General features: G+C 49.4%; 2 protein-coding genes across 4 annotated transcripts in view; one reads left to right on the top strand and one right to left on the bottom strand.

Moving 5' to 3' along the window:
* The window catches only part of Pcyt1a (phosphate cytidylyltransferase 1A, choline), a 36718-nt gene extending 31869 nt beyond the window's left edge, over window positions 1–4849 (top strand). For all 3 annotated transcript variants that reach the window (XM_040750924.1, XM_040750925.1, XM_040750926.1), the window contains exons 8-9: window positions 12–200; window positions 1150–4849. In XM_040750924.1, the coding sequence (XP_040606858.1) occupies window positions 12–200; window positions 1150–1356 (396 nt within the window). In that variant the 3' untranslated portion in view covers window positions 1357–4849. The remainder of the gene's footprint in view (window positions 1–11; window positions 201–1149) is intronic.
* Window positions 4850–5199: 350 nt separating this feature from the next.
* Slc51a (solute carrier family 51 subunit alpha) lies at window positions 5200–16366 on the bottom strand. The gene is made up of 9 exons (XM_005071555.4): window positions 16127–16366; window positions 15291–15385; window positions 9835–9989; window positions 8923–8996; window positions 8217–8375; window positions 7313–7424; window positions 6932–7078; window positions 6171–6276; window positions 5200–5703 (listed from the first exon to the last, which is right to left on the bottom strand). The coding sequence occupies exons 1-9, from the start codon at window positions 16162–16164 to the stop codon at window positions 5567–5569; spliced, it is 1023 nt and encodes a 340-aa protein (XP_005071612.1). The 5' UTR covers window positions 16165–16366; the 3' UTR covers window positions 5200–5566.
* Window positions 16367–16390: the final 24 nt, after the last annotated feature.

Below are 16390 nucleotides of genomic sequence, written 5' to 3'. Positions count from 1 at the left end.
TTTTGTCCTAGGAGAAGAAATATCACTTGCAAGAACGGGTTGATAAAGTAAAGAAGAAAGTGAAAGATGTGGAAGAAAAATCAAAAGAATTTGTGCAGAAGGTGGAAGAAAAGAGCATTGACCTCATCCAGAAGTGGGAGGAGAAGTCCCGAGAATTCATTGGAAGTTTCCTGGAAATGTTTGGTCCAGAAGGAGCACTGGTGAGAGCCTGTCTTCCCGACACTGGAGGGCACATGGGCGGGGATGCTGCTTTTCATTGTTGCTGTACTGGTGATTGAGCCCAGGACATAGTATGCATACTAGCAAGCACTCACACTGGGCTACACCCTCAGCATTATCTATTTATTAATTCATCTGTTTATTTATTATGTTTGAAACAAGAACTTATTATGGGGTTGGCCTGAAACTTGGGAGTGTCTCCCTCAGGTGCCTAGACTGGCCTTGAACTCTATGTGGCCCAAGGCCAGTCTTGAACTTGTGATATTAATGCTTCAGTCTCCAGTCAATGTACAGTGAATTCAAGAGACTTGCAATGCTGTGGAAAGGAATATAGACTCTGAGCAGAAAGGAACATCAAAATGAAGACGTTATCTAGTCACATATTTTCCTAGTAATTTTGCCAGCTGTCTATCAGCCTTGACATCTGGAGTCAAGATAAGTAGGTAGCCTTGGCTACATATGTTTTGGGTTTACATGGAAGAGAAGGAAAAAAACAAGCTGCCTCTCCATGAGGCACTGCTGTGAGTCCCCAGTGAGAATAGCAGCGCCCTCAAACCAAATAGAGTCCCATGAGGGAGCCTTTGTGTTTGGCCTTGTGTGCACTGCAGACTAAGCAGCCTTGAAGAATGTCTCTGATGGGAGTCAAGGAAAGACTGACTGACAAACCGGTGCAAACTTAGATAAGTGGTCCAGTGTGGAGAGGAAACTGCTAGATTACAGCTGTGTCCTCCTGTCTTCTTCAGTCATGTTTGACACAGTAAGGGCAGGGTGTTTCCCTCCAATGCTTGAAGCCAGAGCTTTGGTCCTCAGCAATAGAGAAAGCATTCATTATAGGGGAGATTCAAAATAATTTGGGGTTTCAGAGGCTCTGGTGGTGACTCGTGTGGTCCATAGGTATATTCTAACTCTCCCTTTGGTCTGCCTCCCCAGAAACACATGCTGAAAGAGGGAAAAGGTCGGATGCTGCAGGCCATCAGTCCCAGGCAGAGTCCCAGCAGCAGCCCTACTCATGAACGCTCCCCCTCCCCCTCCTTTCGATGGCCCTTCTCTGGCAAGACTTCCCCATCCTCCTCCCCAGCAAGTCTCTCTAGGCGCAAGGCTGTGACCTGTGACATCAGCGAGGATGAAGAGGACTAACTTTTCATCCCTGTTCCCTCCCCCTCCCCCTGCCCGTCACCTCCAGAAGCTCTGTCGAATTCCATTTTGTGATCCCAACACTAAACCTAAGGACATCTACAAAGAAAAGACAATAGGGCCAGAGGACCTGGGAATGGGGGAAACAAAACAGCCTGTGCCCTGAGGCCTCCGTCAGCTGAGCACACCTTAGAAGCCTGCTCTGCGTCCATCTTCCGCCCCAGAACTTGCTTTACTGTTTATGCTCATGTAATCTTGACAGGGAAATTGTCATTTTTATTAATTGTTTAAAAATTAGTCTTTCAAATATAGTAAGTAGAACTAATTTTTTGCCCTGAGGAGTGGGCAGAAGAAGGAAGCGTGTACCACACAGAGGCCTTTCTTCCTGACACTAGTGCTTGCCTTCTGTTCTGGAGCAAAGTGGCTTGCCAGATCCTTCAAAGGGCCATGCTGATGCGCAATTTGGCAAGACTGTGCAATTTTAACTTCCCTAAAATACCTAAAGCCTGAATTAGCTCCTAATTCCGAGTGTCCTGCTGGCCGTGTATCAGCATGGCTGTGGGAAGGAGGAGATCTAAGCCTCACTTTTCTTACTCCCTGAGGAGTTTCTTTTTGGACACTGATGGGGACGCAACTGAACCACAGAGCGGCAGTTGTGGTTTTTCTGCTGTGTTCATCTTCTCAGAAAATTCTGTTGCCTGTTATTTGGGAGCTCTTGTCAGTCTCTTTCCTGCAACCTGCCTGTAAAGGAAGGGGCACTGAGGGCTGCTGGGACTGCAGAGGATGGTGGGATGAACTCAGTCTAGTGCCAGGGCGGCTGTGGTTGAGTTTCTGCTGGGAATACATCCCTCACCCTGCAGCTGCCATCTCAGCACCATGCCTGGCTTTATACAAAGGATGCTTTGTAAATGTCCCCAGCTTGAACTTGACCCCTTAACCCATGTTGCTTATTGCCATATTTAACACTTAGATTTTCACAGAGCGCACAGGCAAAGCGTCAGAAAACACTTTGATCTCTAAAACACTTATTGACCTCTGCTCCTCTTGAGAATGCTCCAATCAGTGTCCCATGGAGACGCTTTATTCTCCTAAGAACTGTGCCTGGCAGGGACTTCCTCTGCCGCCCCTCCAGAAGCCACAGGCATGCGTTAAACTGCTAGCACACAGAGGTCCGTGCCCCCTGGCCCACTGTGCTGGTGGTTATGCTTCCACTCCTGTTGGTTCCAAGAGGAAACAGAACTTGAATTTCAATCGAAGAATGCTGATTCTCAACACGTGCTACTGAGTGTGAGCTGATGTATTCAGACCCCTTTTGTCTCATCTCAGCTACGGGACCCAGGAGCTCATCACTGTCAGCCTGTAGCTGCATTTAGGGCAAAATTGTTTATTCCAGGACCTACTTGTCACTCATAAGTACCCCTTGTGGGGGTGGAGCTTTAGTGTTTTCAGCAAAGAAAACCGCATTTTCTTTTTCCTTGTACCTCTGCTAGGACTGTGAGCATTCATAACATGGTCCTCCCGAGGCACTTTCTGATGGGAACTGCTACTTCCTAAGGGTCTGAGGCTAGCACCACACAGTGCCTGCATGGCAGGCCTACCTAGGCCCTCAACTATCTTCCAGGCAGGCAGAGCACAGGAGAGGATCAGAGACGCACAACTTGGTGTCCCGATGGCCTGTGGAAACTCCATAACTCCTCATGAAGTGCTGTTTTCACTATCAGATAGGGTGTATATGGCCTTGGCCTGGAATCCTTTGTCAGAGCTGTTGAAATTAGTGTTTTCTCGTGTTATGTAGCACTGCATAGCTCGTTTTAACTGTTCTACTCTGGTCTTCTCTTTGGGGATCCGTTTCTCTCTGCCTTATTCTCCTAGGTATACAAAGGTGATGGCTTCACTGCTGCCACTCACCTGCTTGTTCTCTCAGTGTGTGCCACCCAAGCTAGCACTGTGGAGAGGGAAAGGATCTCCAGCATCAGAGCCTAGACACTGACAAGATGTGTACCTTAGCCAGACTAGCCTATGCTCGTGTTCTTGGAATGTCCCTCACCCTTTCTTTCTTGTCTCCTAACTCATGTTCTCAGATAGCAGGCAGAAGGGTGTGCAGCATGCTAGGTACTGAGGGTCAGTGTGCTCCTAGGTGCTAGAAAAAGGTGCTGCTGGGATGCTGCCCTGTGGGCCACTTGTACCTAGTGAAGTGTGGTTAAGCATCTGGATGTTGTGTCTGGCTGCAATCCTAACCTCTTCCTGTGCACTCTTAACTGAGAGCTTTCCCCCAAGGCCGTGTAAGAAAGCAGGCAGCTTGGGAGGGTCAGGGGGCAAGGATGGGAGAGCCTGAAGCTGTTTGGCCTCCACGGCGCGGCCTCCATGCCATAGGAAGTAGCTGCAGACAGGAGCCTTCTAGCCGGTTCTGAGAGGAGGCCGGCACAGCAGCCAACCTGGACGTGGGCTGCACAGGGACCTTGCTCTTTTCAGATGCTAGACTGGAGAATGGAGAGGAGAGGTTGCCACACAGAGAAAGTAGAAATGGATCGCTAGTGCCCGCAGCAGCTGCTCCTGAGAGTTAGGCCAAAGACCCTTTGAGGAAGGGGCTGAGAGGGTGAGAAGGCGGGAAATCCCGAAGAAGAGGCTGAAGAGACCGTTTCCAGTCACTTTCCTCAGCAGCACCGCAGTCACTCTCGGTGGTGGCTGCGCATCTGGCGGGCCATCTGGAATAACCCTCCACGGTAGCTCTCCCCAGCCCACGGTCACTCCTGTAGCTCATGAGATAGAGGCTGTTGTCTTTGAGATCTGTTCCTCATCAGCTTTCCAATCCCTTCTCTAGTCAGCTCTGTTTCCCTGCGTGCTTTCACCTTAAAACCAACGCTTCTAGATCTCTGTCAGCATACATGTGCCGAAGTTGAACCCACACGGGTTCAAAGGAAGCTTCCTTAACAATGTTTTAAAAACTAATGGTATTTTTTTAAGCTTACCAATATAAGTATTTTTAAAGGTATTTTTCAAAGTCATTAACAATGATTGTTTTCTCTCACACACAGATTATCATGGGATAAAGAATGGTCCCTAGCTTCTATTTTTCAGAAAAAATAAGTACAACATGTTCTTGGACTTTAATAATATTAAAGGTTAATTCTCCTAAAAGAAAAAAAGAAATATAGTCTGTCTGCCAGATTTTTTTTGTTGGTATGAGATTGGGTTAGAGACCAGGATTGCATTTGGATGGCCCAGATTGGGTTCTACTGGGTTTGAAGTGAGCACCTTCCACCACCTTGGAGGAGCTGTTTTAAACAGTGAGAATTGATTGCCTAGGTGCTTTGCATCAAGGCTCCCAAACAGAAACACTGTTGGGAAGAGTCCCGTGGCATGAACACCTGCTCATCACCAGAGTGAGTCAATGGGGAGTTTGCCTCAGAGTTCAGTGAGTCACTTTCCTGTCTAATAGTTTGTTTAAGGTTATTTTGGTTCTTTTCATTTAGCCAAATAAAGGCCACGTGGTTTTGCCTGGTGTTTCTATTTCCTGTAGCTTTGACCAGGCTTACATGTGTTAATGTGTTAAGTATTGGGGGCTTTTATTTGTATTCTCAGTTCCTTTGGATTTGTCCTGATTTCTGTCCTCAAGATCAAGCTTCATGACAGTATTAATGAGCAGTTCCGCTTGCGGCTTCTTTTAGAAAACTCAAAAAGCTGGCACAAGGGGATTCCAGACCTCCCATGGCCAACTGATACACCCAAGGAAAGAATGGCTTGTACTGCATGCAGAGTCTGGCTTCTAGAAGTTAGGCTCATGCTGTTCTGCCCAGCTAAGATCTATTCCCATTTTTGTATCAGATAAACCATACATAAAACACATACTCTTCTCCCGTTTATTCTGCTGTGCAAAAGCTCAATGTGACCAATAGTGACATGCACCCCCAGAAGACTCAGAGTGACCAATAGTGGCACCCTCAGAAGCCTCAGGGTGGCCAGTAGTGGTGTGCACCCCCAGAAGCAACATGCCAATGCAGACACTCTGTTATTATAAACTTCAAATGCCTTCCCTGAGCAAAACTCAAAACAGTTCAGCATACTGCACTTTACCTTCATCCCTATGGCACATGGAAGCTGCCAGCTGCACTGCCAGTGGGAGCCTTAGCCGCTGGTTAAGGCCAAGGGACAGAAGAAATCACATGCTCTCCTGAGAAGGACAGTATCTTTTCCATAGTCCAAGCCACTCTCCTCAGGCTTTGAGTTTCAAGTCTAGGTCTGGTGCCGAACAACTCTGGTACCCAATCTTGTCATCTTTCCTTCGATAGTACATCCGTGTCAGCACTGTCATCAGGAAGGTCTCCAGGATGAGCATGTGGCAGTTCATCACTGCAGTGTGGAGGGGAACATGACAGAGGTCATGCTGTGTTAGAGGAGGGAGCTATAGCAGCCCTGGCAAAGGGAGCTAAGAGGCACTCCAGTTTACCTCCCAACCAGGACCCAAGGCTACCAAACTGCTGTGTGGAGCAAGACAGATTAATGGTAGCCAGAACTCTGCTCTGGTATCTGTGACCTGACCTGGCAGTTTGCTTCCTAACCATACCCATTCTTGTTCCATGGGGAGGACTGAGCCCCTGCCCTCCTGGTTTGGCCATTAGGACTAGCCTCAAGCTGGGACGCTGCCATTCTCTATGATGAGAGAGGGAAGGGTCCTCAGAGCCTTTGCCTGGTTTCTTGGATTCTTCCTGCACATTCTGAGCAGACATCAGGCTGGCCCAACTTTTGTTCCTAGGTCCCCTCTTCCCCATCTGCTCCCAGTCTCGCCCGTGACACAGAAAGGAGCCCTAAGTGCTCACCTTGAGACCTTATTTTAGAAGAATAAGGAGGCGAGCAAGCAATCTGCCCGGTATTAGCCAAGACGGAGAAAATGGAGGGCTGCAGGGCAGTCAGGATGACAAGAACCTGTGGAATAGAAGAGACAGGTGTGGGGGTGAGGCTGGCTCTGCCACCCCTGGTCCTTAGGCCGGCACAGACTAGGTATACCTAATCTCTGCAGTTAATGGAGGATTGATTTAAAACTACGGGAAATGGTTGTAGTTTTCATCTTCAGGCAAATTATAACCCTGCTTCCACACCATTCTTTAGGGTTGCTAATAAAAAAAAATCAGTTTATCTCATGGCCACCATCAGATACCCAGTGGCATCAAGCACATAAAACAAAGACAGTCAGGTGGGAAAGGTCATACGATGATGGACACAGAGGTTGGAGTGATACAGCAGAAGGCCAAGGAAGGCCCACCATGGACTGCTGGCCAGATCCAGAGTGGGAGTGGCAAGTTGGGTTCTCTAGGTTCCAAAGAGATTATGACCCTGCCTGTATTTTGATTTCAGGTTTTTACAGGCTCTAGATCTGTGCAACAATGCATTTCTATTGTTTTAAGCTTGGTTGATGGTGTTTGTGGAACAGAAAGGCATATGAAAGATAAAATGGCAGGGGAGGAGATAATGTTCCAAATCTCCCAGAAAACCCAAAGATTGAGACTATGGAGTCCACTTCTGCCTCTGTGAGTCCTAACTCGTCCTGTGTTGCCAAACACCGTTTCTGGGGTGCAGTTACCTGGAACAGAGCAAATTTGGATCCCATATTCTGTTCACCCAGGTGCACCTTGGCTTGACGGAAAAGGATGGCCAGAGACCAGAGAGCAAATAGCGTGGACACGCCCAGGAAAGTGTTGATCCACAGAGCTGTGCTCTTCTCAGAGATCTGGTGGCAGACCAGAAAGCATTCAGGGAGACAAACCCTCTCTTTGCTTCTCCTCCTCCTCCGTGTGGGGGAAAGGGGATACAACAGCCCCAAAGGCTGGACCATCTCCCCACCAGATTCTCTGGGCTGTTACTCCCCTCTGGCCACCCCGCCCGTATATTGCTGGTGCTCAGATATTAGTTCTAGAACCCAAAGACAACAAGTCTTGGACTTTACTGCCCTCTCCTGGCTTACGTCTGATGGGTCAAAGATGCCATCAGGGATGAGAAAGAGGCCCACTATGCTCAGCATTATCTTCAAGACGGCATACTGGAAAGGGCCCAACATCAGCAGCTGGAGCTTCCTCCTGAGGGAGGGAGAGAGTTAACACGGACCCATAAACCACGCGCCCTAAGGAAGCCTGGCCTCTCCACTGAGCTCCTAAGGCTGGGCTGCCATCACGACACAAAATGTCTCAGGGATGAAGAAGGCACAGCAGAGGGTAGATGGAGGGTACTGGGAACCCCCGGCCTCACACTTGTCTCTGTTGATGCCTTTTGAGCACGAGCTCAAAGTATTGACTTCAAGTCCATTACTCAAAGTAGGCAGAGGGGCAAAGCAGGTTTTGCTTTGCCACTAAAGTATGCAGTGCAAGCTGGGCATGATATAAAACACCTTTAACCCCAGCCCTCAGGAGGCAGAGGCAGGTGGATCTCTGTAAGTTCGAGGCCAGCCTGGTCCACAGAGCAAGTTCCAGGACAGGCTCCAAAGCCACAGAGAAACCCTGTCTCAAAAAACAAAGAAAAAAACAAAACAAAATCAAAACAAATAAACAAACAAACAAAAAAAAAGAACTCTGATCTTCCCGAAGAACTGGTTCAGTTCCCAGTACCAACATGGCAGCTCACAACTGTCATTCAGTTCCAGGGGACCAGAAATCCATGGCAAAACACTAATCCACATTACAAAGAAAAAGAAAAAGAATTCTTCCTCTATTTCCCTCTCCTCAGGGGCGGGAGTCCATGTGGCGGTTTCTGGCTGTGGGATGTCTGCCTTTACCATTGACTGTCCCATACAGCCTTAATTTCAAGCGCCATGAACTGGGATTGCAGAGCCTCAAGATGGCTTATCCCTGTGGGATTCCCCTCCTCTGCCTTACCTGGTGAGCATGAGGGGTGGGCAGCAGGGGCAGCAGCAGCAGCAGGGACCTGTGTGCACCCTCATTGGGGTGTCCTGAAGTGCCTTCAGAACTGAGTCCTTCCCCCCAAAGCCTTCCACCATGACCAGCATCAGCAGGTAAAAGACTACAGCATAAAACCTGGGGGAGAGAGATGGGATTGCAGGCACGATGGGAGGGAGCACCACTGTGAACCCCTCTGCTGCTAAAGATTTCCGGGAGGGGCGGCACTCGCTGGGGGAAAGAGCAAAGGGACTGGCATATTTGTTGGTTTTTCAATTTCAAGACACGGCTTCTCCACGGCTGTCCTGGAACTAACTGTGGACCAACCTGGCCTTGAACCCAGAGATCTGCCTGCTTTTGCCTCCCACATATTGTGACTAAAGGCATGAGCCCCTGCTGCCCAACTGAGGCTGGCGTTTTAGATGCAGGACATGTGGAAGAGGGAAGTAACTGGGTCCAGAGGACTGGGAAGGGGCAATTTGGGAACAAACAGGTGACAGAGGAGTGTGCCCCAAAAAGGCATTCCCTGAGCACAAGCAGGATCAAGAGTCTCACATTAGCACAGGTGGGCAAGAGCTAGATTCATATCAATGGGGCTTACAGACAGGGCTCTGGAGGCTTGGGAATCAGAAAAGGACAGTAAAGGGGTGTTCATCCCCAGAGGTGGGCGGGGCCAGACACTCACGCCGTTATGGTCATTTCCACGAGTGTGAGGGCGCGAGGGATCCAGAGACCAAAGCAGCAGAGCACAGACACCACCTGCTTGCAGAAGAGCAAGATGCGTGTTAGGTGGGGTGGGGGAGGGAGGCGGGGGAGGGAGGGGGGTAAGAGGGGCAGACCATCCCAACTTTTTGTAGTGAGGGCTCAAAGAAGCCTTGTGTGTTTAAGGCACTAGTCCTGCTTGGTAGCCGCTGTGGCTGCATCAGTGGTAGAGCATGCATAGGACCCTGGGCTCTGTACCCAGAACCGACCAAAATAGAAGCAAGGACTGATGAGATGGCTCAGCTCATGAAAACCTGGCAATGAGTTTAATCCTCAGAACCCACATAAGAGCGAAAAAAGAGCAGAGACGCCACAAATTTGTCTTCTGACCTCTAACATGAGCTATGGCGTGCATACACACTAGCAATAATAATAACAATAATAATGCATTTTAAAAATAAAAATTGCAATTGGGAAATAACTGAATATATTAAATGCAGATCCTATGCACGGCTTACAGCTGCTGGAGCTGTGGCTCAGTGGTAGACTGTTCAGTACATACAGGGGGAACAAAGAAAAAACAAGCCCACAGCAGAAGGGCCACGCTGAGCACGGCCCTGTGGAAACAAATGCCTGTGTATTGGAAGGTGGCCTGCTTTTAACAGCAGGTAAGGGGGAAAGGAGTGGCATGGCCTGGTGCTGAGTGGCTTGCTGTCTCTTCAGTCCTTTGCAACAGAAGACTTCATCCCACGGGCCACTGGCCTTTCAAACAGGTGGAGATCAGTTCTCCAGTACTACATGGTGCTGGCAGGCTGTTCTGTTCTAGAGCAAATGAGTTTAGGAGAACTCTCCAGTCAGCCTGCCCCATCTCCAGGACCGGTGCCAGCATCCTCACCGTAGGTGCAGAGCTACTCCACATCAGAGTCCTCCTCTTGATGGGGCAAAGGGTGTTCTTGTACAGATAAATAGCATCCTCGACGTAGATGGCAACTGAACCCATGGTAAAAAAGGTCAAGATGATGGTGAGGGCAATTTCCAATGGACCCAGTTCTGGAGGAGAAGGGGGAGAGATGCCAGTGAACTGAAGGACAGTTGCTGTTCCAGTAACGCCTACTGAATAAAGTAGAAGCGTGCGCGTGTGTGTGCGCGCGCGTTTTAAGACAGGGTCTCACTGTATAGCTCTGGCTAGCCTGGAACTGGAACTCAGATATATAGAGAAGGCTAGACTTGAGCTCACAGAGATTCTCCTACCCCTGGCTCTCAAGTGCTTGGGATTAAAGGTGTGTGTCATCATGTCTGATCCTACAAAGAGTCTTTAACTTTTCCTCAATTAAGAACATCTTCCTGAGCCACCTCACTAGGCCTAACCTTGTTTGATCAGGTCTCTTACTGAACCTGGAGCTCACCAGTTTGACTGGACTTGCTAGGTAGCGAGTTCTGGGGGGAGGGTCCCTCCATCTCTGCCTCCCTAGTGCTGGTGTACATATATACCTCCCCATGATTTTTATGTGGGTGCTGGGGATATGAATTCAGGTCCTTAATGCTGTATGGCAAGCTACTGACCCATTGAGCTATCCCCCTTAGCCCCTGACATTTAAAAGTTTTCCATTAAAAAGGTGACACAGCTGTGCATATTCTGACACTAGCATACAGTGTGCCATGAGGGATGGTGTGCTCACACAAGCACACCAAAGCTCAAACCCTGTCTGCTCCCTTCTCGGACGTCTCCAAGGAGCCCATTCCTGGCTTCCCCTCTGGCCTCTGAATTGGGGTCTCCACACCCTGCATTCTCCAGACTCAAGGGAGTTTTTCTAAATGAAGTGGGACAGCATTGTCTTTCACAGCAGAAAGCAGGAGTGTATAGAGGGAGACTGGGTAACAGGGGGACACCTAGGGTTCCACAGTCCACTAAGGTGACTATAGTTCACATTTAATGAAAGACTAGAGATAGGAGCTTGAATTTTGGAGAAGTTAGCCACTGATTTGATTAGTGTACTTTGTATGTGCGTATTGGACTCCATCAATGTGTGTAATTATTCCACTAATTAAAACCCTTTCATCTCAGCTCTTCTCTGTGTTTCCAGCTGAAGATTTCACTCCTACACTTTCATCTTTCCGGCAGCCATGCTGAGCTGTTTCTGCCCCCCAAAGGCTTTCTTGTGGCCTCTGATTTTCTCCCTGACCTCTGCTGGGCTGGCTCTTGGGCCTGTGTTCTTTGTCCCAGTGCGTAGACTTCAGCCCACTCGTCCTGGCAGCCTGTGTGGTGAGGCTTGCCCAGCTCAGAAAGATTCTTTTTTTTCTTCTTGGTTTTCGAGACAGGGTTTCTCTGTATTGTTTTGGAGGCTGTCCTGGAACTCGCTCTATAGATCTGGCTAGCCTCGAACTCACAGAGAGCTACCTGCCTCTGCCTCCTGAGTGCTGGGATTAAAGGCATGTGCACCAATGCCTGGCTCAGAGAGATTCTTTACATCTTCCTATACTTTCATATTATCCCCTCCCCTGATGCAGGGAGCTCATCAGGCTGTTCTCTGTTCTGTTGCCAAATAGTAGTAACTGCTCTTTAAGTGTGATCACTATTCAAGACAGACTAGAGTCATCAGAGAGGTGGGGACCTCAATTGAGAAAATGCCTCCATAAGATAGGACTGTGGTCAACCCTTCAGAGCATTTCTTAATTAATAATTGATGGGAGGAGGACCCAGCCCATTGTGGTGATGCTGCCCTTGGATTGGTGAAACTGGCTTCTACAAGAAATCAGGCTGAGCTGGAGTTGATGGCGCCAGCAGGTGGATCTCTGCGAGTTCGAGGCCCCCCTGGTCCACAGAGCAAGTTCTAGGACAGCCTCCAAAACAATACAGAGAAACCCTGTCTCGAAAAACAAAACAAAACAAAACAAAACAAAACAAAAAAAACAGGCTGAGCAGAGCAGCAATAATGCAAGCCTTTAATCCCAGTACTCAGGACAGAGTCAGGAGTATTTCTGTGAGTTCAAGACCAGCCTAGTCTACAGAGAGAGTTCTAGAACAGCCAGGACTACACTAACAATAAATAATTACAATAAAACAAATATGCACAATAGTTTATGCAAATGGCATCTTACAAACTGTAAATGTTTTTGCCCAACCTTATTTCTGTAACTTTTATTGCTTTCATCATGAGAAGCTGATGTTGCAGCTAGTATCCTTGGGTGTGTCTCCTAGATGCAGACAGGAGAATTTACCTGGCATATGCCTGGAATTAGAACTTCTGGGCTGGAGGAGAGGGGCAGTTTGGGTTTCATGGGTACTATATGTTATTTGCAGATATTATATATTATACCAGGTGTGGCTGCCTCTTCACCAGCTTTTTTTTTAAACATGGGTCCTGGGTGTCAAACTCAGGTCTTCAGGCTTGGACAGCAAACATTTTTACCTGCCCAGCCATATCACTGGTCCTTTCTTGAATTTTAAGAAATTATTTGCTGTTTCTAATCATAAAGACAATTTGTACTTTTTAAATAAGAGTGTTTTCATTTTATGTTTATGTCCGTCATCTGCGTGAACTAAGGTCAATGTCCTGTGCATTCATTCCTTGGGGATAGGCAGCTGTTGCGTGTTGCGCACATCTTCCTAAGCTTCTGTGTGGACCCCATGGAGGCCTCGTGCTGCCTCTAGACCCGAGGCTTTGTGGTTTTCCTCCCCCAGGCCCTTTGCCATTGGGACTTCATTGCTTCAGCTGCCAAAGCTGAACCCAAGCCTTCATCGCTGCCGGGCAGCTTCCCTCTTCACACCTTCCCCAAACCGTCCTGGGTCTTTTAGATAAATGTTTAGGGCAGTTAAATTTAAAACCAAATTAAAATTATAACTGGAATCATGTCACAAACCCTAAAACACCTGATTATTAAAAGCTTCCACCGTTTTAGAATAGCCCCTCTTAACCACTTAAGAAACAAAGAAGCTGAAGGAGTTTCACCACCTCCTCCTTCCTGTCCTGTCTCCTGTCGGTCACGGCCACTACTCGGAATCACTCTCCTGTCTAAATATTTACCAGGGCTCCTGCTTTCTGTTGGCTGCATTTTCTATTTCTTTCCTTCCTGCTGACCTGTTCTGGCCTGCTCAATGGGGTCAACAACCTCTTGGTTTTTATCTCTGCTTCACCCAAGCTCTTTCCCCCAAGTCATTCTGATTACTGGTTAAAGGTCCTGAAAACGCCATTCAGCCCCTCCCAATGGTACAGCCCTCACTGGTGACTCCATCTTGAGGATAAAGTACAACCTTCAGGCTTGACCTGATTCAGGCCCCACCTCACCTGCCCAGCCCTCTCAATTGCCCCAAGCTCCTGCACGAGTAACCATCAACCTTGCCAACGTGGGAGCCCGCTGGCTGGTTCTGTCACCATCCTCACTGTGCACCCTGCGTGTCCCTCCTGCTGCAGCCTCACCAGGCAGCCTACTTGACTGAGAGACCCAGAGAGTCGACCTGTTTCCAAATCCTTGTGGTTCTACCTACGCATGTGGTAGAAGGAGTTATGAGAGTTACTGTGTTGTGCAAGGCAAGGTTTCAGAGGCCGGGTACTGCTGACACTTAACTCCTGCGGAGGCCTGCACTGCAGAGGGTTGTGTGGTAGAGGCCTGCACTGCGGAGGGTTGTGTTGTGTTGTAGAGGCCTGTACTGCAGAGGGTTGTGAGGTAGAGGCCTGCACTGCAGAGGGTTGTGAGGTAGAGGCCTGTACTGTGGAGGGTTGTGAGGTAGAGGCCTGCACTGCAGAGGGTTGTGAGGTAGAGGCCTGCACTGCAGAGGGTTGTGTTGTGTTGTAGAGGCCTGTACTGCAGAGGGTTGTGAGGTAGAGGCCTGCACTGCGGAGGGTTGTGTGGCAGAGGCCTGTACTGCGGAGGGTTGTGTGGTAGAGGCCTGTACTGAGGAAGGTGGTGTTGTAGAGGCCTGTACTGAGGAGGGTTGTGTTGTAGAGGCCTGCACTGCAGAGGGTTGTGAGGTAGAGGCCTGTACTGAGGAAGGTTGTGAGGTAGAGGGCTGTACTGTGGAGGGTTGTGAGGTAGAGGGCTGTACTGTGGAGGGTTGTGAGGTAGAGGGCTGTACTGAGGAGGGTTGTGAGGTAGAGGCCTGTACTGAGGAAGGTTGTGAGGTAGAGGGCTGTACTGTGGAGGGTTGTGTTGCGTTGGAGGCCTGTACTGCAGAGGACTACACTGCTGTGCTATGGAGGGCTGTAATGTGTCCTGTAGGTGGTCTAGTGACCTCCTTAACATCTACCCATTATATGCTAAGGGCAGGCAACCTCCAGTGTAACCTCTCAAACTGTCTCCAGACATGCCAAATACCTCCTGGGCTGAGGCCATCTGGTGTAAGATGACATTTGTCCCACCCTCTCCACTCTCTAAATATGAGGTGCTTGAAGATGGGCGCAGCAGCCACCTGCTGTCGCTAACCACAGCGTCACCAGGCATCTCTGGACACCTGCAGGTGACAACGCTCTGGCTCAGAGCATCTGAAACAGAGCTATCCTTAGCCCAAGGGCCTGGCCATATCTGCTCCCCGCTGCACACGACAGTGTCCCCATGCTTAGCCGTCTGTTTTGGAAGAAGTAACCAAGGGCCCCACATTTCAGAAATGGTTAATCATGGTGTAGGAGACAAGATAAAACTGGCTTGATTAGGGCTAGAGAGGTGAGAAATTGGGCCTAGGTCTTCCAGAAGACCTGGGGTTCAATCCCCAGCACCCACATGGCAGCTCACAACTGTCTGTAACTCCACTTCCAGGGGATCTGACATCTTCACACCAATGCACAGAAAATAAAGTTTATAAATTATTATTATTATTATTTTTAAAAACTGCTTGATTGTTTCCCTCCTAGAAGCACACACGTCACTTCGTTCTCAGTAGTTTGGAGGCAGGAAACATGAGCTCAGCTTTCCGACACCTTCCACTTACAAAAGCAGTTAGACACCGGGAGGACACGTTTGCAGGTTCATACAAACCAAGCCACTCCTCACAGTGGCCACGCCTCTGCAGAGCTGTGAGCTCCCTCAGGCCGTGTGCGCACACTCCGGGGGGCTTGAGCTACAAGGGGACCGTCTTAAAAGCCAGAAACACAAATAAATGTCCCAGACCCTAGTGTTCCCAGTTTGAGTATGTCTTGAGGCTGGGGTGGGTGGAGGCCCAGCCTCCAGTTTGTCCCCTGAGGTAGATTTTCATGTCTCATTGTGGTCCACTGATTCCTTGGGAGAACTGACTGTCTGAGGTCTTAGCCATTATTAACAGCAGGCCAGCCATCCTCTCACGTTGGCTGTGAACCAGCTCTCCTCAGCTCCCCCAGTTGTCCTGACTTCCCTCTGGGGTGCACATGCCCACCGACTCACCTCTCAGGTGCTGGGCTGCCGTGGGAGGGTAAGAGAAGCAGGCAGAGGAGATGCTGTAGTTGGTTTTCAGCAGCTCCAGAAGATCTGCTGTGTACCTGGAGAGACACAAGTTTGCTCAGAACCAGGCAGCTGGGGAAGGGGTGGCAGACTGGACAGTTTGATACACCCCAAACACTCCTGAGTGCACGGAGCTAGTCCGTCCATTGTTCCTTGAAGCCCTGGAGAACTGACTTAGTTTAGAGCATAAAACAAGCTGCCAGTTAGCCGTGGGCAGCTCCATCAGGGCAGTAGTCTAACTGGCCAGGGAGGATGAGCAGGGTCCACGAGGAAGAGTGGACTCTTAGCCAGACATGTTAAGGCAGGCTTGTAATCCCAGGACTGGAGAGGCAGGTGAGGCAGGAGGGTCTTAGTTTGAGGCCAGCTTCAACTACATAGTGACATGATAGGACTCTATCAGAAGACAGACAGACAGACAGGAAGAAAGAAAAAGGAGGGGAGGAGGAGCGGTTCCATAGCAGCACCAGGGACGGGCCTGCCCACTGTTGGTCAGGAGCTCTGAGCAAGTGTAGGGGTGCCTTCTGCAGCCCTCACCTTTGTAATCTTCCCCTGCCCCATAGGGAGTCAGTTCACAGCCCTGAAACAGTCACACACCGATCCAATCCCATCTCCCTGAGGCCCGAGGGGACTTGCAGGCGGTTTTCAATTTTGTCTTGTTCTGAGTGCTGGAAGTCAAAGAGCCCAGTGAGGAGGCTGGGCAGGGATGGGCCAGAGATACAGGGGCTGCTGCTGTTTCTTAGCAACTGACTCCGAGCCCAAGGCCCACTGCCCTCACTTACCTGGGGTCAAGTTTTATCTGAGTCCTTCCGGGCTCCATCCTTCTGGTCTCTCAGGCGGACACAGGGTGAGGGTGAGAGGCAGGCAGGGCCAGCAGACACTGAAGAGTGGGGAGGCTTCTGTCCCGTGCTGTGGTGCTAACAGCCTTGTTCTGCTGGGTGAGGGCTAAGAAGTGAGTGGACAGTCTCCCCTGCTGTCTCTACCTCTGCAAACCTCCAGTGTCAGCCTTTTATCTCCGAGTTCACCCGGGAGGAATTTGATCTCTT

This window comes from Mesocricetus auratus, unplaced genomic scaffold, assembly GCF_017639785.1.
Source record: "Mesocricetus auratus isolate SY011 unplaced genomic scaffold, BCM_Maur_2.0 Super-Scaffold_100008, whole genome shotgun sequence".
NCBI lineage: Eukaryota > Metazoa > Chordata > Mammalia > Rodentia > Cricetidae > Mesocricetus > Mesocricetus auratus.
Note: the sequence above shows the minus strand (reverse complement) of the source record. Positions and strands in the feature narration are given on the sequence as shown.